The sequence below is a fragment of the Oenanthe melanoleuca genome, chromosome 1A (genome assembly GCF_029582105.1).
Source record: "Oenanthe melanoleuca isolate GR-GAL-2019-014 chromosome 1A, OMel1.0, whole genome shotgun sequence".
NCBI lineage: Eukaryota > Metazoa > Chordata > Aves > Passeriformes > Muscicapidae > Oenanthe > Oenanthe melanoleuca.
In genome coordinates, this window is record NC_079334.1 from 64,418,403 (window position 1) to 64,443,305 (window position 24,903).

The 24,903-nt window shown below is 40.6% G+C and overlaps 1 protein-coding gene across 9 annotated transcripts in view; it reads right to left on the bottom strand.

Moving 5' to 3' along the window:
• Nucleotides 1-24,903, bottom strand: part of CELF2 (CUGBP Elav-like family member 2) — a 373,808-nt gene that overhangs the window by 243,581 nt on the left and 105,324 nt on the right. For 2 of the 9 annotated variants that reach the window (XM_056507883.1, XM_056507869.1), the window contains exon 1: nucleotides 11,865-13,736. The exons of 5 other annotated variants lie outside the window; for them this stretch is intronic. In XM_056507883.1, coding sequence (XP_056363858.1) covers nucleotides 11,865-11,971 — 107 coding nt within the window. In that variant the 5' untranslated portion in view covers nucleotides 11,972-13,736. Of the gene's footprint in view, nucleotides 1-11,864; nucleotides 13,739-24,903 lie in introns of those variants that run through there. 2 more of the 9 variants (XM_056507851.1, XM_056507860.1) reach the window with 2 other exon arrangements.

Here is a 24,903-nt window from a genome sequence, read left to right on the forward strand (position 1 = left end):
AGGATGCAAAGAGGGAGGAGGAGAGGATCACAAATAATTTTGCTTAAAATCTGCATATGGAATAGAGAGATCTTTATAAATTTGCCCCATTATGCAAGGTGTAAGTGCTAAAAAATGCTTCATTAAAACGTATGTTCTTTTGAAATATTTATTTTCCTTTTAATTACATGTGAATTAGCTGGAAGAAGCTGTAGGGAAGCCCTCTTACTGACTTAAGCCTTCTCAGCAGTTTGTTAAATTCTAGCCTCAAATCCCTTGAGGGAATAGTGGATTCAAAGCAGCTTTTAATCATACTATAAGGAGGGTGAAGTAGTATGTAAGTAGGTCATAGAGAAAGCATTACAAGTGCATAGGTTATTGCTTTATTTAACAACTACAGTGTAACACACTTTTCAAAGCACATTTGCTTTTGCCATTTAAAAGTTAGAAGCAGGAACAGGGTCAAATGCAAAAAGAAACCCTTTCCATAAAAGATACCGAGATACGACTCAAGGAGAGCTTAGAGGGAAAAACTGCATTCGAATAATTTGGTTCTCAAACATAAATTATGTAGTGTCTGTGTATGAATTAACTCTCGATGGCAGAGGGTAAGTGGTAAGAAACAAAAAACCCTGAATGTTTCACACACTGTTACAGGCTCAGCTCTGTTATTTGTAACATTAATGCCAGATTCTTGACCGGCACATGTGTGCAAAATAGCAACTTCTATTAAAAATTAAGGGAAAAGTGGAAGCTCTGATGTGTTGCTACAATACAGAGGGGAATGGGGAGCAAGAGTGGCAAGTGAAACTGCATTTATTTTCACAGCATAAATCAGACAATGGCTCTTAACACTGGCTTAGAGGAGCTGCATTACTGCTGCCCTCCAATATTAAGCTTTTTCAACTGGTGGAGCATATGGCAAATTTGAGGGAGGAACCTAGAACTTGGAATCATCAGTTCTCGGGCTTTAATCCTATTCCAGCTACAAATGCTGCCTCCTATCCCTCCTCCCCTCGTTTCTGAGGCCCAGACCCTGTTTGGCTCTCTTACTTTGTCCCTCAGTTGAAGCAGTTCCACCACACCTTTGCAGTGTGGCTTTTCAAACACAGAGCTACATACAATTTCTCCAAACAACTCAACCTTTGAAAATCACACACCTCTTCAGAGAAGAAACAAAACAGACCAAAAAAAACCCCAAAAAAGTTCAGCTGCAGAAGGCCAGGATTGAATGAGTGACTTGTGTGTATGAGCTAATTCTGATGTCATGGCTTCATTCAGTGACAAAGAGAGCAGACAGCACTTCCCTTCCAGATCCCAGAGCCAAATCCAGTGTGGAGCTCACATCACGTCCCCTCTCCAGACCCCCTCCTCACCCTATCCTTGATTGCCATTCTTCCAATCAACTGGCCCCCCAGTTTTGGGCCAAGGAAATGCTACTGTTGGAAGCACTTCAAGGGAAAGTTTCTGAATGACTTCACTCTCTCCCAAGCCTGCAAGGCAGTATGAAGAGAGTTCAAATCCTCTGCTTTATTCCCCCTTAAGCCAATGAACATGCTCGGGATTCTGCTTATCTCTGGCATCAAAGCAAGTTTCTAACAGAGGCAGCAGAGGCAGAGCTCAGTGTAAATTTGGAGCGGGCTCAAATGACTCCAGTGGAATCACTCAGGATCTTCCACTAATGCCAGGGGGAGCAGGAATCTGGTCCAGCTAGAGTTAGTGAATGCAAACGAGGTGGTTGCTGTCTTTCACAAAGAAATAACCTTCCAGGCAAGCCATGAGCCTGGAAGTAGTGGTGTGACTAAGAGCAGGCAGTGCAGAGTTTTGGGTTGTGTGATGGGATGTGAGCCAGCCTGCCTATAAGGGAGGGAGCCCATCAGCCTAAATCTTAGTAGCAGAGGGGCAAGAAGGGGAAGGGGGCATGAAGAAAAAGCAAAAAAAGCACATTTGGGCAGAACTACAGAATGGTGTAAAAATAATTAACAATTAAAGCAAAAAGTAATGCATTTCCTTGAATGGTAAAAACTAATGGATGGAATTCTATACCATTTCATCATTACCTGGAACAAAACTGTCTTTGTCAGTTATGTCTAATATTGGAATAAAAATTTAAATTATGAAGCTTTAACCTTTCAGTAGGGATTTTGTATTTACAAAACCAAACACACAGCACCCTTCCACTCATTCTGAGAAATAAAATAACTTGCATATAACTGAAATCCTTTTGAAAAAATGAAAATATTGGTTAAAGCAGATCAATGGATTTTAAGTGTTTAAAATAGTTCTTGTGAGGCTCCCTCCGCTTCCGTTGGCTACTGTAGCTCCTCAGTAATCTTCAGAAATAAACGTCATTTAAAATTAGCCCTGTGAAAAGGTCCCTCAGATTAAGTAATTCTAGAGCTTTCACTTGAAGCGCATTGATATTATGTAAACTTGGTTGCTATAGTAAAACTTCCCACTCGCTTCTCTTTTTTTTTTTCCCCTTCCTATTTTATACCAGTGATGTGATTTCATCCCACTGTGGGTAAAGGGCCTTTGTTCCCTTTTGTGGGTAATAACTCAATCTTTCCGAAAACAATTAGGCAACACATCGTGGCACAGGGCAGATGTTACATGGAATGGAGGGTTTTTTGGAAAGGCCTTTAATTTAGAGGAACACCCTCCTTTGTGAACAGCACCAAATACATGGGACAGTCAATCATCACCCTCAGGTCCAATCCTGCACAGGGCTAGAGCTGAGCAGAAGCTGCCCAGTAACCTCTGCTCCATTTAGAGAATACTGAAGTAAGGCAGAAACAAGCAAATTTTTGCAAGACCAAGTCTTACCATCCTGTTATTTATTTGCAGTCCTGTTGAAGAGCATTAGCACAGGTGCTACCTTTGTGTTAGTGCCTTGTGCATATAGACACAAGATCAAGACTTTTGTCAACCCAGTCTTGTCTTGGCAACAGATGCTGACTTTTTTTTTTTTTTTTTTTAATGGACTACCTTATCTTCTCACCTGCTAACTATCAACAGCTACTACCCAAAAAAGGAGAGAAACTGGGGTACTGCAAGCACTGGGCAGACCTGATTTCCCACTAGAGAGCAGATGTGTTATTTATGGTAAAAAAGGACATCTTTCCAATCAAAACTGGAAGAGACAACTGAATATTCTTGGATTTGACTATTGTATTACGCTCCTGTGAAAATCTATGACTTAGGACAGGAGAAATCACACATTTGGTGCTCTTGTCTGTGTTGCTCCATCCTTACAATATGCAAAAGTCCCACCTATACCTTCAAAGACCAGAGGAAAAATCCCACTGTAACAAAAAAACCTTCCTCCCTGCCATCTACACCCAAAGGAAGAATTATTGGAGAAAAAAAAAAGTCTCTCTTATTTTATACAAATTTGAGTTTTCTGGAGATTTTTGCCTGGAGAGGGTGATTATTAGGAAAGAGGCAGGATGAGGGAAGTAGATGGTGAGGATGGCCTGGGTCAGGAGGTGATGCTGGAGGGCATCTCCAGCTCCAAAAGCCACAGGCAAAGGTAAGTGTGAAGTTCTAATGTGGCATCAGCAAAGAAAGAATAAGAGTAAGGGACATCAAAAGAGACAAGAAGCCAAAAGGAGACTTATTTTTAAAAACAAAGTGTAAAGACATCTGAGGGGTTTATTACAATATCTGCATTAACCTACTGCACTCCACTTCTAGGAGCAGGATCCTTATGAGCTTAACCTCCATCCTCCCTTTTCATTCACTTCTACCACGTGTTTTTCTTTCTTTTGCACTGCAAATGATTGGATTTCACCTTAAACTCAAATTGTGGCATCTTTAAGGTAAGAAATTTCACAGGTCTTCTTTTTCCATTTGTTCATGAAGTGCCTAGCATACATGTCAATCCTCAACAATCACCCTGAAAATATGCAAAGTAGCTATCTTTGTTTCTCAGACAAAAACCATCAAATATATCAGACATGAAGGACATAAAGAAAAGGCTCCTGCAGGAACTAGAAGGCATTTGGATGTGCAGAAAACTGCACCATGCCTGGTTTAGTGGTTTGGGGTTTTTCCCCTTAAATGTGTGATGTAAGAATTGCCACATAAGCCAGATCAAAAGGTCCACCTGGGCCATGACCCTGCCTCTGATAGGGGTGGAAAGAGACAGAGCATGGATATGGCAAGGGATCCTTCACACCTTGCAGCAGCTGGGGGCTGAGGGACTTCCAGAGTCAAGAATGGCATCTGAACCAAGATGTTTAACAAGCTCAAGTCACTGATTCAGTTTTCCCACAAATTCTCTTTCTGAAAGAAACATTGATGAAGTCACATGTTTATTTTTCCCAGAGATACCTGTTAAATATGTTGTTCTTTACAATTTTCAGGAATTTGGGGCTCAGTCCAAGAATGAGGAGCATTGATTTTCTTTTCTGAACCAAAATATTTAACCCAACTTAGTGGTTAACACACAGTGTTTCACTTTGAAAGGTCACAATAATTCATCTGCAACTTTTAAAGGAAAAACTCAAGCCCCTTGATGCAAAAACTTTGTAAAGGACAAGTGCTGGAACCATGATGTTCCTGGGGCAAGCATCTAGTTAGGCAATGCTTTGTGAGAAAGGCTCTTTAGGAAAAATTTTGGTCACTTTGGACTGCTTTATTCAGGGGTGGAGGTTAACTGAGTTTAATGTATGTTCATCAGCCGTGCACAGACAAATCTCCATATGATTCATTGGAGCAGCACTGCAGAACACCTGGTGTTGCCAATGCAGTTCTGTTAGTGTTTTGTTATTTTTAAAAGGGGTTATATAACTCTCTCATTAAAATTAAATGTGGGCTGAAATGATGCAGGCAAATTCTCAAGCTTCAGAGTGTGCCTCTTCCTCACAGTTTAGCAGAAGATAAATCTTTTTTAGGCAGGAGAGAAGGGAAATTAAATCAAGAGGTTGTAGCGTTGAATTTAGAGTCTCTAAAATTTTAAGTTTTCTGATAATTCTGTTTCTTTTCTAGAGGCCCTCAATCCCTCAGATGCTGACCTGCAGCTTCCAGGGAGGGCAGGTGCAGGATTTGAATCTTAAATTCACTCTGTAGCACAGCCATCCTATCATCCACAGGTATCTGCACGTGCAAGGTTCAATTTCCAGATGGTCTGGTTTGAATGCTACTTTTCACTCCTCTGTTTGGAATAGGGGAAACGCTATCCTCTCTCTGATTTTCTAGGATTTTTTCCCCTTCCTCAAACTCTCTGCTCTCTCTTCCTCCTGGTGACAGACTGTTGTCTGGCATCCTCAAAGGCTGCTCTTGAGGATGACCTGCTGATTTGCTGCCATGGGAACTCCAGAGCTAGGACAGCATTTACCCCTCACTCACCGAAGGGCACAAGCAACAGTTCCCTGTGCTGCCCTTCTCCCTGGTTAAAGTTTGCCCTCCTCTGTTTCACCAGGGGCATTGGAAAGCTGTGCCTTAAATAACAAGAGTGGTGCAGCCTCTGCAGTGTCCAGCAGCAGCTGAAATATTTGGAGGAAGGTAGAAATGTCTAATAGCCAATGTGAGCATGCAAATTGCTTTTCAAAACTAGTGGAGAAAAAGCTTGGGCAGCAAAGCATGAGAGTTGAGAAAAACCCTGTCTCATGTAACAGTAAAAAGCATTATATTCATATAAATGCTGTATTTAAAATTTCCTGAGCAATTTTATTGGTAATCTTATTCCTTTGATTCAGAGAGTTAATTTCACAATAGGTTGTTTTACCCGAATAAGGGACACAGGGTAGCACATCAACACACTGAGTATGCTCCATGGAGAGACAAGCAAGTAGTTCTCTCCATTCCCCCACCCCCAAACACAATTTTGGGTGTTTTAATTGAAATAGAAGGATCATTTTTACTTGGCTGCATTTTACAGGGCAGCTTGTGATCCACGCTGTGTCAGCCTTGTCAGTGCACTGGCAGATTTACAACCCCACAGTACTTCCCTGCAAGCACAGGCTCATAACAGCCTAATCCAGTAATGTGGGCTTAATGCACAATATAATTTCACGAACCACCTAGAAAGTGAGTGCAAATCTGGGAGTCAGTGCTTTCCAGAAATGTCATTTTAGTCATTAGTTTAGAAATGCTGAAGATGGATCTGACTGATATTAGCCCACGGAATGATCACTGATCCTTACACTATCAGAGAAAATAAAGTTGTGCATGAGAACAGCTGAAATCCTTTTTACATCCTGCTTGAGCTGATTACTAGTTATGCTATCTCAGTCTCAAGATTGGAGTGAGATGAGAAAATTAGAGTCCAGATCAAGATTTACACAAAAATTGGGAGAATTCCTGCCCACTTCCATCCAATAAAGATAGTTAACCTTCAGTGCATCATTAACTTGCCAAGAACAGTACTAAAGCGACTTTAATTGACACATTTACTTCTGCTGCAGGGTGAAATAACACAGAAGCAAAACAAAACATAAAAAAAAAAAAAAAAAGAAGCTCTTTGCCACAGCAAGAATGTTATAGGGGAGAAAAAAAAATCCCGTTTTTATTTCCTCTGTGAGGATGCCAGCAGTCTTGTTTCATAAACTCCAGTGATTCATCACCATCCCAGGCAGCCAATCATTCTGCAGGTCAAGTAGAAATGGGCTGTAGAGCCAGCAACTCCTGCTGCCCTGATAATGCATGTCATTCCAGGCATGGCGACATGCTTTCTCAACAACTGCCATTTTCAGTTACCTTCCCTATGGCTGACATACAAGTAAATGTGTTGGAAGCAGTAAAACAGTCATAGGAAAGCAGTTGCAAAGATAAATAGCACCTGCACGTGATAATCTCTAATGTCATTAGAAAGGAAAGAAGGATGTATTTTCAAACGGAATTTCTCTCTTCTGAAAGCATCACTTGACTTGGGGGGTTTCTGTATGTGTGTGTGACTGAGAGGGAGGGTCTCTGTAGTCTTTTTTTCTTTCTTGAATTAACATCCAGACATTCATCTTGGTTATAACCTTAAGAGATATAACTAGGGGAAAAGGAAAAAAAACAAAACAAAACAAAACCCAAGAACAACAAAAACCAAACCAAAACCCAAGCACCCAGCATTAAATATAAAATCTTCTTGCGAGTCACTTGTGAGAAAGGTTTTGTACAACTGGATTTTGTTTGAATTCAGTAATGATCACTTTAAGAAACACAACTAATTGAGGGAAAAGAAAAGGAATTTCTTCTGTCATTTCGGTCTTTATTTCTTATCATCTAACTTAAATTTAATGAGCTACTTTTTCAATAACTATCCTTTGAATCATATGTAGTTGAATATTGTTTTGCAGATGGAAACCGAGTTTCCATAGTTTGCAGATGGAAACGAGAGTTTTAAGGGCACAGGATTATAGAAACAGACACTCTCAATGAAAAATGTTTAAACTTCAGTGCACACATGTATGCATGCACACAGAAATATATGTGTGTTAGTAACAGAGCATGTGCAATTTATGTACATGTACCATGTGCCTGAACACAGGGGGAAAAAAAACCCAACCTGTTCCAAATTACAGTGCTGGAACCAGATTTCAAATGCATAAGATTATCCATATTAATTTATGGTAATCTACAAATGAATGCAGCAGAGACAGTACAGGTTATACAAAATGGTACTTGCATTTATTGAGAGACGACCACAAAATATCTTCAGGACCAATTTAGTTGCATCTTCTAATACCCCCTGAATTAATATCATGCAAAATGCAGAGAACAAGTTATGTTTCCCCTTTGGAATGACTGGCTCTTGAAATGCCAAAGGAAAGCCAAACGTTTCTCTCCACACAAAGTCCTCTTAGACATCTTGCTTTCAGATTTCATCAACTTAGGTGTTTTCAGGGCTGTAAGCAGTGAACTTTCCATCAGCAGCATCTTCAGCTAATTAACCCTCCTGATTACAATAATTAGTATTGATTCACTCCTGAATGACTTCTTAAGTATTCAAGCACAATCTACACTTGCAGTAAAACTTCTAGATATGAATATTAATTGAACACTTGCTTTGTTTTTCAGCCCCAAAGGTATAGTTTGCAATCTCATATAGGAAAGAATCATAGAATGGCTTGGGTTGGCAGAGACCTTTAAAGGTCATCTACTTCCAACTCCCATGCCATGGACAGGGACAGCTTCAAGTAGATCAGGTTGCTGAGAGCCGTGTCCAGCTTGACTGTGAATGTTTCCAGGGATGGGGCAGCCACCACCTCTCTGTGCAGCCTGTTCCAGTGTTTCACCAGCCTCACTGGGAAAAATTCCTCCTTATGTCTAGCCTGAATCAATACTATTTTAGTTTAAAGCAACAATCTGATGTCCCATTGCAACAGGCCCTGCTAAAAAACCTTTCCTGTAAGCCCCCTTTAGGTACCAAAAGGCTGCTCTAACATCTCCCTGGTTCCTTTCCTTCTCCAGGATGGACAGCCACAAATCTTTCAGCCTGTCTCCTTAGGGAAGCTGTTCCAGACTGGCTGTTTTTGTGGCCCTCCTCTGGATCCAGCCCAACAGTTCCATGCTGAGGACTTGTTGAGGGCTCCAGACTTGGAAGAGGAACTACAGGTGGAATCTCATGAGAGCGTGGTAGAGGGAGGGAATCACCTCCCTGGACCTGCTGGCCACCTTTCTCCTGATACAGCCCAGAACACAATTGGCTTCCTGGGCTGTCAGTGCACCTTGCCAGCTCACAGCCAGCTTTTCACCCCCTAGTCTTTATCTGAAGGGTGGGTCTCAATCCCTTCATACTTAGTTTTGATAACAGAAACACATCAATGTCATCCTCTCTTAACAAAGAAAATATTAGCATGGCGATGATTGCGTTCATGAATGTGAAAGTGAATAAATAAATAAATAAATAAATACACACAAAGACTCCAGGCTAATAAATTAATATCATTCAATTCCATATCCCTATGGAAGCATGGAAAGCCAAGTCCCAGGCTAAGACCTATCTTGCTCTTTCTCTAACAGGTAGGACTGAGGGTGCTTGTTTTGACATCACACCTGGTCATGGTAAGAACAAATAACAGCTCATGTAGAGTCTGAATTACCTCTCTTTGCTCTGTTGTGGAAACAGATGTTGCCAAGTTTGACAACTGCAAGGCACCACATTGCTTTGTGAATGGGTGAGATTCAAAACAGGCAGCACTGAGGACACCTCTGATGCCCAGGCATAAGATCTCTAAACCTGTGCAGTCTTTCAAAAGCCATTACCTTCGTTAAACATGTTAAGAAATTACTTATGTTACAGCTTTGCTTCACCTTCTTTGATGTTAATAATAATTGTTATGGCTCAGAAGGCAATATTTCAGTAAATATGCATAGAATTTTTATTTTTTTTTAGTAGGATTCACACGAACTAATTCAAAAATCAGTCTTTGATGTGAATGAAACGTGAGAAAATACCCCTGGAAAAAAACAAAGTAATTTTCAATCCAAGACCAAAAAAAAAAAAATCATTGTATATGTATTTTATGCAACATTTTATCTGCAAACAGAAACTACAGTAAGTTTGGTAGGAACTCACCTGTGAGCAAAGCGCTTAGGGAACAGTTATAGTATTGAATAGTCCTTAAAAGTGGTGTTGGTTTTGCTGCCCAGGTGTCTGTTGGTGGCTGCTACAGAAGTGACATTCATGCTGCTCTGAGCTCTCCCTAAAGGGGCATTTCCACCTAACTGAGAGTGAGGGACTCGCTTTATTGCCACTCACAAAGGGCAGTAGCTGCTAGAAAGCTCAGGCTGCAACATGACACGATAAAAAAATTACTTTATAAAAATATGCTACTGTTTCCCCCCTCCAGTTCAGGCAGAGCACAGCAGTTGTGAATGAGTTAATGTTTGTCTTGAAAGAAGTTCTCCCAAGGAAGTGAATTATGTCATGGTCCCATAATATTAAACACCGTCCTTCCTTTCTTCATGTTTATGCACAACACATAGCATGTAAGTACTACCTGGTAATCCATAACCTCTTGGATTCTCAAGTATTTTATATGATATTACCTTTTTGTCCACACAAACTCTTTGCTATTGATTTACACCATGTCAAGACTCAAGGGAAGAAGATACAACGACAAAAAAAATGCAAAACAGCACAGCAAGCATTCAGTCTCCCCAACAAACATTTTTGTGTTGAAATTCTTGCTTTAGAGGGCTCTGACTGCTACCGATAAATCCTTAATGTCTTTTTGTTTTAATTAAGGGGTCCAAGAGACCCCTCAACCCATACAAATCATGCACTAAAGTCCAGTTTTAAAAAAAAAGCACAAAATCTCTACTATTAATTGATCGAAGCAAAAACCAGAAGGCACTGATAAATAAATCTTTTCTCTCATAAAATCATTAAACTTATTGCTAAAAGCAATACATTTGCTTAACATGTAAAGTATTTAAAGACTTTAAACAGTTTAAGAAACTCCACAGAGTAATGACAATTCATTTTATTTAAGACATAAGCTGCTGTCCAAGAAGTAACTCAAAATTTTTCAAAAGCTTTGTAACAATTTCTTCTCACAATGCATAAGGGTAATTTTGCCAAATTCAAACCTAAAATTGTTAACTGTTTTAATGCTAAACTATGGTTGTCTTAACAGAAAAATAATTTAAGAAATGTCACATGAATAATTTGTTTGAGTTGGGGATAGGAATCATTCAGGCAAATTATTCTGTCTGACCTTAAAAATTCTAATGTATAAAATGTTATAAAAATGGGAAGTCGCATGGGCTCCCACTTTGAGATCTGATTTATCATTTTTATTGCATTTTCATTACCTAAACAAAATTAGAAACAGTATCTTCAGAACAGCAGTTAAAGTTGATACGATCGGGCGTAAAATCAAGCAAGGGCACATTTGGCAAGGGTGTATTTGCCAGATTGACAGCACTATTGTAAGCTTTCAGAATCAATAAGTTTTCTCACCACAGTTAAAGGAGAGGTTAGTAATAAATCTGCAACTTAATGCAATAGCCATAATTGTAAGATACAAACCTCCCCCTCCCTGCCCTATTAGCAGCAGATATCAACTGAAACAACCACCACAAAACAGGCAACGCACTTTATATTCTACTGTACACACAAAAAGATTAAGGGAAATGAAAAAGGGGCTGAGAAAAGGAGAGGAAAAAACCCCCAAAACAACCCAAACCACCCCATCGCCAGACATACATTAAGCTAGTTTGACAACACCATTGTTCAGCTGTCCCATTGTCAGACCAAAAGATGTATTCAGTGCTACAATGTCTGCTAGCAAATAAACAAAAGACTACATTTTTCAAAGCGGGGTGCCAATTCCAGCATAATTCTGTGTGTGAGTGTGCGTGTCTGCGTGTTGTGTGTCTCTGAAAAGAGTAGTCGATGCTGGCCTCCCGCTAAACCTGGGAGCATTATTAGAGAATAGATGTGTAATCCCACATTACAGGAGTATTTAGATATTTTTAAAACATCTTCGAGCGGTAGAGACTAGGTAAAGCATTGGTAACTATTTACATAGGCTAAGTGAAAATTAAAGTGGTATTTAGGGCACTAGCTCTAATATGGAGTCTCCCTGAGCTTTTTCCATGCTTATTCCATGCCCAGTGCATAATAATGAAGCAGGCAGAAATATTGCAAAGGAGGTGATAAAAGAAATACCAGCTCTCTTTCAGGAAGGGAAAAAAAAAACAAAAAACAAACCCCAAACAAGAAAAGATAAATACATTTATTCTGTCCCCTCCTTGCCCTCTCCGTACATTTGTCGTTATACACGAAATGTGCGACCCGAACTAGTGCAAAATGCTACTTGCACCCAGCAATGCCTGTCTTTTCCTTTAAATAGGGAAACTACTTAATACACAGCACGGTTATAGTTGCAGCGGGCCCAGGCAACTCGAAAGCACGCGTTAAAACAAAGGAGACAACATACCTTAAAAGCAGCTCCTCATTTCTCATAGTAACAGCGGATTTGGGACAGCGCATGCTTTCTGCACCGATATTCTCAACAAAAGCCAGTTCAGAAGTGCGCTCAAACATCAATGCCACAGTAGCTACTCACTAATGGCTACTCTTTCTCTCTTTCTCTCTCTAGTCAGACGCTGAGTGGTGGAGCAAAGGGGCCCCTGCAGATTCACTAAGCAGAAATAATCCTCTCTGACAAGTTATGTTGTCTGGGCATATTTTACATTAATGCACTGTGCTGCCTATAGGGGTCTTGTTTGCGTTCACTCTAGCCTAGCTGGTGTTAGCTCTCTTAATTACCAGCCAAAAAAAAAAAAAAATTAGCAACATTCCCCCCCCCCCCCGCTGTTAAAACAAAAATAATAATGTATATATATATATGCGTACACAGACATATATCTATGCATAAAACTGAAAGAAAAGGGGGGATATCTATGGGCAAATGAGGAAAAGCTTTCCCCCTCTGGAAGGATGCATGCTTGGTATGGATCTTTTGTTTGCCCTGCGAACTCAGTGAATACAGTGGCAAAGAGATGCTGTGGCTCGTGAGGCTCGTGCACTTTAAGGGATTTGGGTTAGAGGCTCTTTCTGGGGCTCTGGAGTCGCAGCTGGAGCTTCTGCTCTCTCCCTCCTTCCCTTCCCTGTTCAAGGCTGAGTGGCTTTATGGGACCTGCCAGCTCACATCAGAGGGACTGGGGAGTAGTAATGCAGGCACCTGGGGATCTTCCTCAAGTTTTCAGTTTTTCTTGGCAATTTTAACCCCCGAAAAACACAAGTCCAAAATCCCTCCTATTTTAACCCCTCCGAAACACAACTCGGTTACCAAGTAACTGAGTTTGCTTTAACCCAGACCCTTACGCTTGGCTTTGGCACAGCTCTCACAGACAGGGAAGGATGTTGCATTATTCAAGGATTTACTCACTTCCTATGTATGAAAGGAACTATAGTGTGACACAGATTTCAGGGAAACAGCCTCTTTGGCCCTATTTGGGAGATTCGCCATGTGATTTGTAGGAGCAGGTTGTGGTCTCCCCAGTTGCCAAGGTAGTCAAAGAGAGGTTTATTTTCATGTCTTGGTCTCAGCTTCTGCTGGGTAAATCTTTGAACTGTGCAGGAGGACAGGAGGATGGTTGGATTTTTTTTTTTAATGATTATTTTAAATTTTTTTTTTAATGTACATCAGATACTTGAGCAGGTGCTTATTTAGTAGAATGAAAAAGTCAACAAGTCCTTGATGCTCTTTTCAGTCAAAAGCTTTTCTGCACCACTGTGGCAGTAAAATACGTCTTAAAAATTACTGTAATTTCCACTCAGGTCATGTTGACTTAAGGAGGTGCAAAACTCGATAAACACGAATTGTCCAAAATTGACAACTTGTCAAAAAGTCCTGTCAGGCTAAAAATTGATCTACACTTCAAAATTTGAATTCAACTTTCATGGACTTTTGGCTATGTCTGTGGCTGGTAGCAAGCCCTTTTCCTACATTATATACTACTGCCTTAAAATATACTGCTATGGTATCCCGATGCAGTGCTACTGCTGCTAATTCCTTAACAGAAGTTGGTATTTAGAGGCTTGATCTTTAAACTTGAGTCTGGGAATGAAGGCAAAGAGTGAGCAATCACCAAGATAAATACACTGGTAGCAAGATATTACCTTTCTGATGGCAGCTGTAAACTTCTATTAAGGTCATAAATTGTTTGCAACAAAAACAATCCTTTTGTTCTACACTTCTCATAGAGCACTGTGAAACCTTGGGATTAGTTTCAGTCACTCTGATATAATATTTGTCAAATGACTAAAAGACAAATTAAAAAACAAACCTGGACATAATCTACTTTTAATGGTGTGGAGAGAAAGACAGCAGCTTAGGAAACATGGGTATCATGAAGGACTGCAAGTCAAGGGAAGACAGGTTTCAATTTGCTTCCCTTTTCATCTGCAAAACATGACTGGGATTCTAGTTGCTCTTGCAATAAAAAATAATAAATCATTTTAATGATTAGCAAGTCAAACCAATTCCATGTTAAAATGTCATGCTCCAAGGTCAACTGAGACAACATAGCTTGTACTTCATGCTAAAAATATCTGAACAGTCATGGAAGGCGGCCAGGAAAATACTCAACCAACATGACAAATCCCATACCTCCTGCCCCAAATACTAAATCCATTACTACCATTTCAAGCATGGCCACCAGCACTCCAGATTTCAGCTCCTGGACTGCTCACCTCCAAATGACTTGTGCTCCAGAGCAGTCTGGGGCTGCTGAGGCTGAGCAGCAGCAAATACCAGGGTGTGCGGCAGAGCACTCTGCTGAACGGGAAGTGTCAAACAGCCTGATGGACTGCTACAGTTTTCAAAAAATATGGCAAGGATCAGCATCTTAAGACACTACCAGCTGAGGGAACAAAGCTTTCTTTTCAGGCTGGAGCAGAATGGCTCACACAGAGCCCTTTGGTGGGGAATCAATGGGCTTCTGTTGGGCGGCTCCACACAGTTGCAAGTTCTTGATCATTTCTGCACTTGGAAAGAAGGAGAAGCAGCAGCAACAGGAGATAAAGTGAAGTATTATGGAAGGACTCATCTGCAGCCAAAGGAATAAATAAAAAAAATAAAAAAAAAATAAAAAAAATAAAAAAAAGGAAAGAAAATCTACAAAGCAGTAACACAGACAGACAAAAAGAACCTACGCTTTCTATCACACGTAATGAAACGTCTGACAGAACAACATCTGCAGAGGGATCACAGCTGCTGAGGATGAGAGGGAATATGAGTATTATTTTTCAATTGTAAGATGTACTAAACAGGAGTGCCTTTAAAATAATATGGCTGAAGGGAAGATTAAACCAGATGCACAGGGCTATCTGGCTTCTTTCAGGATGGAAGTCCAGCTGTGGGTTTAAATTCAACATTTAATGTGAAAATTGATTGTAGATTCATAGCTGATATGCATATATTGCAGAATGCTCTGCACAAATTACATACAGTGGAAATTTAATAATTTCATTGCCCTGTATTTAATGGAAACCCAGCCAGTATGGCCTATGAGTTTGCTAAACTAATTATGTGATGCTGCAAATTCTTGAAAGGCAACAGGAATAACAATCATTTACATTGCAAAATGATCAAAACTTCAGAGGCAAACCAGTAACAACAACTAATTTATACCAATTAGAAGTGTTTCTTCTGCTCAGTACTTCTAGTTTAAATTATTTCTTGACCATTCCATTTGTTTACAGTACATTAAAAGCATTCAGAGGCCCAAAATATAGTGGCATTTTGCTGCAATAAAAAAGTGTTTTTAGCAGCCTAGAGATGGACTAGATTTCATGACAAAGAAATGGTGGACAAATGTTCCAGGACAATGGACCAAAAATCATGAGTGCAATCATGAGAGGAATAGAGAGCCTTGATTCATGTCCCCATTTTACCAAGTGTCCCTGTGTCAGAACTCATGCAAACCAATTAACCTCTTGCTCACATCTCCATCTTTAAAATGAAAAAATCCAATGAACTCCAGAGCAGTGTGACCATAATACAGAACACTGCAAGATGTATAAATCACTGCATTATTGTGGCTTGCACAAACATTTAAAATACGTCTTCTCATGAGAGGCACTTGCAGACTAAGTCAGTTATCTGCTGTTCTGTGCAGTTATTTAGGCTCAAATCACATTTGCTTTGTATAGGTGTGAAAAGCTACACTTTAATCTGATAGCATTTTACTGTTTTGGGTGGTTAAATCCCACCTTTGAAGCTGAGCAATTAGTCTAAGCTAGTCATCTAGTGTTTCTCTATTGTCACAGAGGGGAGATTAGTTATACTAAAGAGCATTACCACATCTCTCCATTGAACTACGAAGGGATTAGATCCCTAAATTTTAAATGCATATATTAGGCAAGACGAATCCCACCTTAGTGCCTGAAGCAAAGGTGAGAATTCCCATGTTGCTGTTTCAGCATCACCAGTGTGGGTTTGTCCCTGTGCTGCTCAGCAGTGCCACAGCCCTGGGCACCCTGGGGCTGCTCTGCAAGTGCAGCTCAGACACCTGGAGCCTCCTGGCACTCCCAGGTAGCTGCAGCCTGCAGGATGTCTGCAGCAATCACACTGCACTGGGCAAGACTACCAGGTCTGAGACTGGTGCAGAGGAGGGGAATGAAGATGCTCAGAGGGCTGGAGCATCTCTCCTATGAAGACAGGCTGTGAGATCTGGAGTTATTTCCTCGTGGAGAAGAGAAGGCTCCAGGAAGATCTTACAGAACCTTCCAGAGCCACAAGAAATCTGGAGAGGGACTTTGAGCAAGGGCAAGTTGAGAAGAGACAAGAGAGAATGGCTTTACACTGAAAGAGTGCAGGTTTAGATTAGCTGTTAGGATGATTTTTTTTTTTACTGTGAAGCATTGGAACAGGTCCCCCAGCCTTGAAGTGTTCAAAGCCAGGTTGGATGTGGCACTGAAGAACCTGGTCTAGTGGAAGGTGTCCTTGTACATGGCAGAGTAGTGGAACATGATATCTTTTAAGGCCCTTTCCAACTCAAACCATTCTGTGATTCTATGACCTATATAATATGTTACATCTATGCAAAGTTTGAAGTAGAAAGGGAATTGGCCTCAGCTTCAGAAGTGGAGTCTTTCCAGCATGCTTTCAGAAAGCAGACAATTCATTTAGGTATCTTCTCCTAAAATCTAGAATAATGAGTAACTCATTGCCTGCAGCTTTTGTATTATTGGAAATACTGGAACACAAGCCCAGGTATTATTGTTAGAATCATTTTACTTTGGATCACTTAATTGGGGAATGTGAATAGCAAAGAATTGGCTGTAACTCAAAAGGCTGTATCTCATCACGCTTTACCTCTGCTCTAATTGAAATTTTTGTTCATTTTTACCTAGAACAAATCATCACACTTTTGTCTCTGCTTCCTCTGTTGATTTTGGTTTTTGATTATACAGCCTTTAACATAGTTGCAGATGGGAGATCAGTTATGGCTCTCAGCTCCAGTGATCAGACATCTAGGTTACTATTTTTATCAGGAGGGCAGAAACCCTGTGACATTTGCTATTTGCATTATGCACATACATACAGGTGGAGACATTTCTTTGCTGTTCAAGGATATGAAAACACAAATCAAATTGCATGATGAAACCATATTGATCAGCTTTAGAGCCATTCCTGCAGATGTGGCCAGGTCTTTAGGACAGGTACTACCTCTGGATACTTTGTGTGTTTTAAACATACTCACAGTATCTTTGTGCTCAGGGAAAGGAAGATAAGTTTCAAGCTCTTGCAGAGCTTTTTTTTTTTTTTTTTTTTTTTTTTGGCAACAAAACCAGTCTAAAATTTGCCCCATCTTCTTTTGTCTGTTTTGGTAGATATTTTAGATTATATGCCTAGATTTTCTGTTTGAGTCATTACTCAATGGCAATTACTGTTGGTCTGCATGATGCAAAAGGTCTTTTCTAACGTTTTTCACTTGGGAGTATCCAAACAGCATCATGAAAATTAAACAGCACAGACAGAAAACACAGGAGTATAAAATGTTGCATAAATGCTGAAGATTAATACTTGGACAGCAGGGGAATAAAAAGTTTTGCATTTAAAGCATACAGCAGGACTGGTACCTACTGCTTGTCTGTGATAGAAAAGGTGTGTGCTGCCTCCCTAGAGCATTCAGCAGCTCTTCCTCTGCATCTCAGCATCTGGGAGACAGAAGGAACAAACCTTTCCTATTTACCTACAAGATGTGCTCCATTGTTCCCCCCACCCTTGACAGGGAAGGGGGAAAAACTTGCAGTTTGTGCAGTTCACAAATTCTGACAGAGAAATGCACTTCAGTGTGTTTTTTGAAGACAATACATCACTTGAAACAACTTACAACTGGCCAGGCTGTGGTTGCAGACATGGCTACTCTACAAAGGAAATAAAGTATTTGGAAAGATCTACATGCCATAAGAACATCTGGCCTGCAACTAAAGGGAAGGAGGAGAAAGCTGATCAAAAGAGTGAAGAGTAACAGAAGAGGCAACAGAGCACCAGATCTGAGAGAAAGAGAGAGAAAAGGCAGAGAGAGAACAAACACAGCTGGTTAGAGAACCATTTATTTTCTGCTTTAATTTAAAATCTATTTAAAGCATAAGCAGAACCTGCTCTGTCTAAACAGGAATATCTTTATGTTGCACTTGTAGTAATGCCAAGATCATGACTTTAATGATGTGGGATATCATGGACCGTGAGTTCTTGGGAGCAAAATCTAAAGAAAGTGAACTTGCACAATATATACAAATGTATGAGCTGTTTGTATGAGCACATATCAATGAACACGAAAAATGTTAATAATTACAAATGAGAATTTAATGGATACTCATCTTCTTAAGCTAAAATTAGAAATAGAACCACATTTAACATTTCTGTTGGACCTATTTTAAAATGATCTTATGGTGCTCTACACAGAAGGTTCATTTCCCACATCCATGAAATGCATCCAACAAGTAGGGATGAAAGTGGATATTTAAAAACAAGCTCTCACCAGAGAGAGTGATGCTGAACAGAAACTCACATGCAAGTAAAAAAGAGAAAGGAGTCTAATTCCTGGGATCTGGCATCCAGATGAGTGGATGCATCCACCAGGAGAACATTTGGCAAGGAATGGGAAGTGAGAAGTGGACCTTACACTGTCCTACACTATCCAAGAAGAAATTAAGGCTTATGGGGAAAACTCACCATCCACCAAGTTTCCTGAAAAGTTAGGTAAAATGGTATTGTCCTATAGGGAAGGGAAACAAACTGAAACTTGAATAATTCAAATCAGATTAATTGATCTTTGGTTATAAATACTGGTTGAGAATGCTTGATTCCTTACCTGGTAAAAGTCAGATTTTCTATTTAAAAGTGCTCTAAAGGGAGGGAAATGTATCACTTCTATAGAGTTGCCATAAAAATAAAACTAATAGCTACAAAATAATTTTCCTATTTAAAAACTGAATCAGCACAAACACTTGTTTCCTCAGCTAATCCTCACTTGTTATCCTCACTAATCAGTTTTATTTCATTATTGAAAAATAAAATCACCATACTTTTTTAATACTTTAAACTCTCTACCTAGCATTTTTTTTTCAAAGGATACTCTTCCTTTCTTCCTTTTTTGTCTTTAAAAATCTATTAACATTGATTAAAATGAAAGAGCTGGGATATAAATCTTCAGTTAGATTTACAACACATTTTTCTTTGACCTTTCTCATGTCATCTGACACTTGACAGTTTTGTGCGAGATGTTAAAAAATGATTAGTGATTTTTCTTGATTCTAAGTCCCAAACTCACAGAGTTTTGCAGGGCCTATAATTCAGAGTTAAGATCTTGGTTTGTGGGAAGGATGAAATAAATCAGACCCCGTGAAAACACCCAACCCCTGGGTGCATTTCAAAACCTTTGATGAAAATTCTGCACAAACCAAGATTCTAAGGCTAAGGAATTCCTTAAAATGTCAGAGCACAAATTTTTGAAGAAGAAGAAGATATCTTTATTAAAAAAAAAAAAAAAACCAAAACAACAAAACAATGTGTCTTTATCAAAGATATTTATGAGGGGTCCAATGCACTCTCAGTAAGTTCACAGGTGATGCTGAGTTGGATGGGAGTGTTGATCTGCTGGAGGGTAGAGAGGCAGAGCCTGGACAGGCTGGATTGGTGACCTGAGGACAATTGTATGAGATTTGAAAAGGCAAAGTGCAGAATCCTGTCCTTGGGTCACAACAACCCACACAGTGCCCCAGACTTGGGGAAGAGGGGCTGGAAAACTGCCAGTGGAAAAGCACCTGGGTTTGCTCTTTGACAGTGGCTGAACATGAGCTGGAATGTGCCCAGGTGGCCAAAAAGGCCAGGGACATCCTGGTCTGTGCCAGCAATGGTGTGGCCAGCAGGACCAGGGAAATGATTGTCCCCTTGTGCTCAGCACTGGTGAGAGCATGCCCCAAATCCTGGGATCAGTTTTGGGGCCCAAGAAAGGCATTGAGGGGCTGGAGAGTGTCCAGAGAAGGGAATGGAGCTGGGGAAGGGTCTGGAGCACCTGTGAGGAGCAGCTGAGGGAGCTGCTGGTATGTACTTAGAGAAAAAGAGGCTGAGGGGTGAATTTCTCACTCCACAACTCCCTGACAGGGGGGTACAGCCAGGGGGATTGAGCTCTTCTCCCAGGTAACAAGGACAGGACAAGAGAAAACCTGTACCTGTACTCCTCAGGTACAGCCAGGGGAGGTTTAGATTAGATATCAGGAAAAACTTCACAGAAAGGGTTATCAAGCCCTGGATCAGGCTCTCCAGGGAAGTGGTAGTCACCATCCCTGGAGGGATTTACAAGAGATGTGGGATCTGGGGACATGGTTTAGTGTGGGCTTGGCAGTGCTGGGTTAGTGCTTTTATTTGGTGATCTTTTCCAACCTCTATAATTCTATGATTCTAAAGTCAAATTTGCTTTTATTAGTCTTTAATGCATTATGCAACTAAAAAATTAAACATACTTTTTTTTTTTTTTTTTTGAATAGTGAGCTAACTGGTGCATATTGTTTAAGGATATATTGCTGGGATCGTGTCAAGATACCAAAACCTCGCTGAAGCAATGGAAGCAACACAAGAAGTTGGGTAAATCCACTCCCAAATTGCTTTTTTGCCATGGTAGGTGGGCTGTGCACAGCAGCTTGAATCTTCCAGTGGATGTTGTAAATGTATCCTAAGCCATAGAGTGAGAAAAGCTCAAGAAAAGCTAAGCTCTCTCACAAAGATATGATCCCTGTTTGTGATCAAACTGGACCCTAATTCTGAGGCCCAAAGTGGTGTGCTTTGCATGCCAAAAGTCTTTGTGCAGCCAGTTCCTTCAGACATGCTTTGGTTTGATAAATGCCAGTTAAGTTTGGGAACTTAACAAAGAAGCCCCAAAGCCCCTTTAACTTCCAATTCAACTCCAGTTCAACTCACCCTGGATCTCCCTCTGAAGAGACAAGAAGTACAGGTGAGCTAGGGTCAACCTCAGCACCTCAGCTGGGCATAAATAACTGAATGTGAGGCCTCTGTGTCTACTTTGTTTCTGGAATAATATTGAGGCAATGGCTGCAGACATGGGCATGGCATCCTGTCTTAAAATAAGCAGTGCAGTGCTGCCTCTGATTCTTTCTAACCCTGCTAAAACAAAGATGTGTGAGCTACAGATGGACAAGGGGCAGCTCCAAAGACCCTTGAGATTACCCTCTGAGAAAACAGGAAACACAAGAGACTCACTCTCAGACACCTTCCACACCACACAACTGATAAATGTGTTTCATTCAAAGGAAAAGGCATAAGATCAGCCATACACATTTATACAAAACATTTTATGTACCACCTCACCATAGCCAAACACCACCAGACTTCTTAGCATCTCATTTCCCATAACCAGATGCTCAGATAACATTTGTCAAAAACAATTTCTATGTCATCAGCAGTGGGTTTCTCTCAACACATACCATGTTCCTCACTTGACAGGCTCAGCTGCCCAGATCTCAGCAGCCCCAGGAGATTTTGTGAAATGAAATGGCTGCAGAGGGAATGGCTGGAGGCTGAAGGGGCACACAAGAAAATGAGTAATTTGCCTAAATTCCTTCCTGTAAGGGAGTGCTGCAGAGAGATCTGCACTTTTGGGATATCTGGCTGTGATCTTGAATCCTTTGGCACAGCCATGGTCGGTGCCTGCAGCCCTGTGGGACCCTGTCCACATTCAGCCCTTCAGTGCTTGCAGAGTGCTCAGTGCTTCAGCAAAACCTGTGCTCTGATCTTTACAAGTGCCAAGAAGTCTGTTAAAGTGTTTATATACTGCAACATTAAATGCTTGGTAAATTGCCACATCATTCTGTGCTTTCAATGCTCCCAAATCCACATCATTCATCTTTCTCCTGCAAGGCCAAGCCCCAACAAACTTGCTGAATGCACTTAGCTCCAAATTAACACCCTGTAAAAACAGTTCCTCCCTTCTTCTCATATGCTGTTATATGTAAAATCCACACCCAAAGTTAATTTCTTACTGACCTTGTGCTGATTAATGCAAATTAAATTACATGCTAATTGCCCCAAATGGTTTGCATGCAGCCCAGAAATCAGTTCTTTTTGATGGTGATAAAACATGTGATTTTTACACAATGGTTACATTAAGTCATTGTTAGTCTTACAGCATCTTAAAAAGTCAGATGGTTTTATGGCACCTTTTAGCAAGGAGAAAAATAACTTAGGAAAAAACATTATTAAGTTCTGATCCAGTCTTGTAGAAACCTCACTTGTACCTCATGGGAGGAATTTTATGGCTCGTTCAGAGCTCAGGTTCCAAGATGCATTTTACAAAACCTTGAGCCAGTTTTGTTAAACCCATCACTCCCTAATCCCCTTGTGCTTGTCAGCAGAGCACACAGGCACTTGATTTTGGACGTCTGATTTGATAACGGGTGGGGGAAGAAGGGAGGGAAACAGGGACTGCTATTTTAGATGGATCCTACAATATTCTTGCAATTTAAGAGAGAGCAAGGAATATTTCAAACAGTGATGCTGGGCTGAGAATCTCTTAGAAAGGGGCTGTGTATTGTGTTCCAGGGTACCAAGGTTGTTTTGGTCCCAAGTCTGAATCAGGTCATCAGACCTGATGTTTGATGGTTTTCTGGGGCTCTGGCTGGCATTTGGCAGGGGGATCAAGTGCAACAGCAGATAGTGCTGAGACCCTCAGCAGTCCCAGGAGTGGCTGGCATCTACACTACAAATGCATTTAGCATTTACATCCAATTTGATTGAGGTCATGAGGAAGCAAAGAAAAAAAAAATGGTGTTGTCCTAGAAAACAATGTCTTCTTCATAGGTGCTGCCATGAGAAGTCACACTCCACTCCATAGTGTATCCTAAAGTAGGTATACAAGGTTATGCCCATTTTGTAGAAGAAATGGTGACACAGAAATGTGAAAATGGATTTTCCCCATGCAGAATGAGGCAGGGTTGAAAACTGATTTAACTGGGAGAAGATAAAGCGCCCACCTGAACACTCAAGCCTAAGCAGGATTTAATCCTGGAACTACTCCACCTGCTCCCAGCCACACAGAACATCCTTAGCCTGGCAGCAGGGCATGAGACCTGGCAGTACACAGCCCAAATTCCACAATACCCGGGCTCTAAACATTAGATCATAGCAAGGACAAGGGAGGTTTAGGACACACATCATGGTTATTCCTGTTCTACTCATTCAAGGAATTACCAAGTAGGACAAACTGATAAAAGATGACAGATATGTGGTAAACCTTAATGGATCTGACATCTAAGAATGTTCACTCACTTGATTTGTTTTTTTGTAGTCTTTTCCATTATTGTTCCAATTTTGATACAATTTCTCCCTTCCTTCCCTAATACCCATGTCCCTGTTTGACCTGATTTTGGTAGCAAGCCTCCTCCTTTCTTAGATATTCTTGACTTTTACCTCTGTTAGAAGCTGAGGCTGCCAAAATCTCTGCACTAAAGAGAGTACAATTCACTTGATTTTAACTATGAGTTCAAAGAAGCTTAATAAGCAATACCTGAGCAATAGTCCTCAATTCAGAGATAAAAGTGTGGCCACCACCACCAAAAGCTCTGCTCCACAGCTCCAACCCTGAGGGGTCTGTGCTGCTGGGTAATAAAAGTATTCCCTCTCCAAAGTGCCTCCTGAGCAGAGATTGTCGTGTCACACTGTTAAATTATGTGTGATGGGTCTGTCTCTAGGATTAAGCTGCAGAAGAGACAGCTTGGAGGCTGCCAGATTCATTAAACATCTTCAGTGGGACTTTATGGGGGCCTTTCACTTACCCTGAACAAACAACAAACACACCCTTTGTGCTCAAGAACAAAGGGAGTTTTTGCACTTTTGTTTGATGTCAGTCACAACTGGAGATTAAAGCTTCTGCTCTGTCGATTTCAAAGTTGTCTCCCCCCCTCCAAAGCTGCTCCTCTCACTTTTTGCTAGGCACTTCAAAAAGGTTTACAGCTATATAAACCCAAACAGAACAATATTAATAACAATCAGCTTCAGAAATGCTACGTATTTTTGGCATTTGAATGCATTTCACTCATAGATAAAACTGAGAAAATGAAGTGAAGGGGTAACATAGGCAGGAACTCTGTTATTCTTAATCACATCACATCAGGGACTGGAAAACTGGATTTGTGAAAAGGAATTTCTGTGTTAAGATTGAAGCATGGTGGGCTCTGAACCACCGAAAAAAGATCCATCCCTTCTGAATCTGGATTTGGGGAATAACTGTTTCTGTTTTCCTAGCAAAGGATGCAAATGGGGAAACATATTAAGCCCCCACAAAACCCAAGTCATGGCTTCTCTTAAAGCCTCCATGCTCTGATGAGAGTCAGAGATGGGTGCTCACTAGTATGTCCTACAGATGGCTGAATTTTGGATGCCATTTCTAAACTGTGCAGTATGCACGGTCACTGAACACCCATCTTTCAGAAAAAGCATCCTAAAAAAAAAAGCATTAAACTAGAGGAAGATGTCTAGGGAAAGGTTGCACCTCTTGTCATCTCAGGGACAACCCAACAAACATTCCCATCCAACAGGGGAGCTTCAGCAAGAGCCCAGCACCCTCATGTGTCATTTCAGGATATCCAGAGGGAAACAAGGAGAGCTGCTAGGGAAGGTGCAGAAAGAAGAGTAGGCATCATGCAATTTGGGAAAGACACAAATCAGGAAATTAAAAGAACCCTTTGGAATGTCACAATGAGCACCCAAAATCAGTGCTTTGGTTGTATAGGAGCCTCTTTCTCACTTCTGTTTTGTAGTGTTTAATTATTAATTTTGAGAAGGAGCACCAGGTGTGGGTGACTGATGGAAAAATGCCTTTCAGAGCAAAGGACTAAGTGTTCCTACAGTTTATCTGGGCAAGAATAGGTATGTTTTAGCTGTCCTGGATCTACAGCCTCTTTAAGGACTGCATGAGTATGATTTTATGTTTCTTTTAATTTTACCA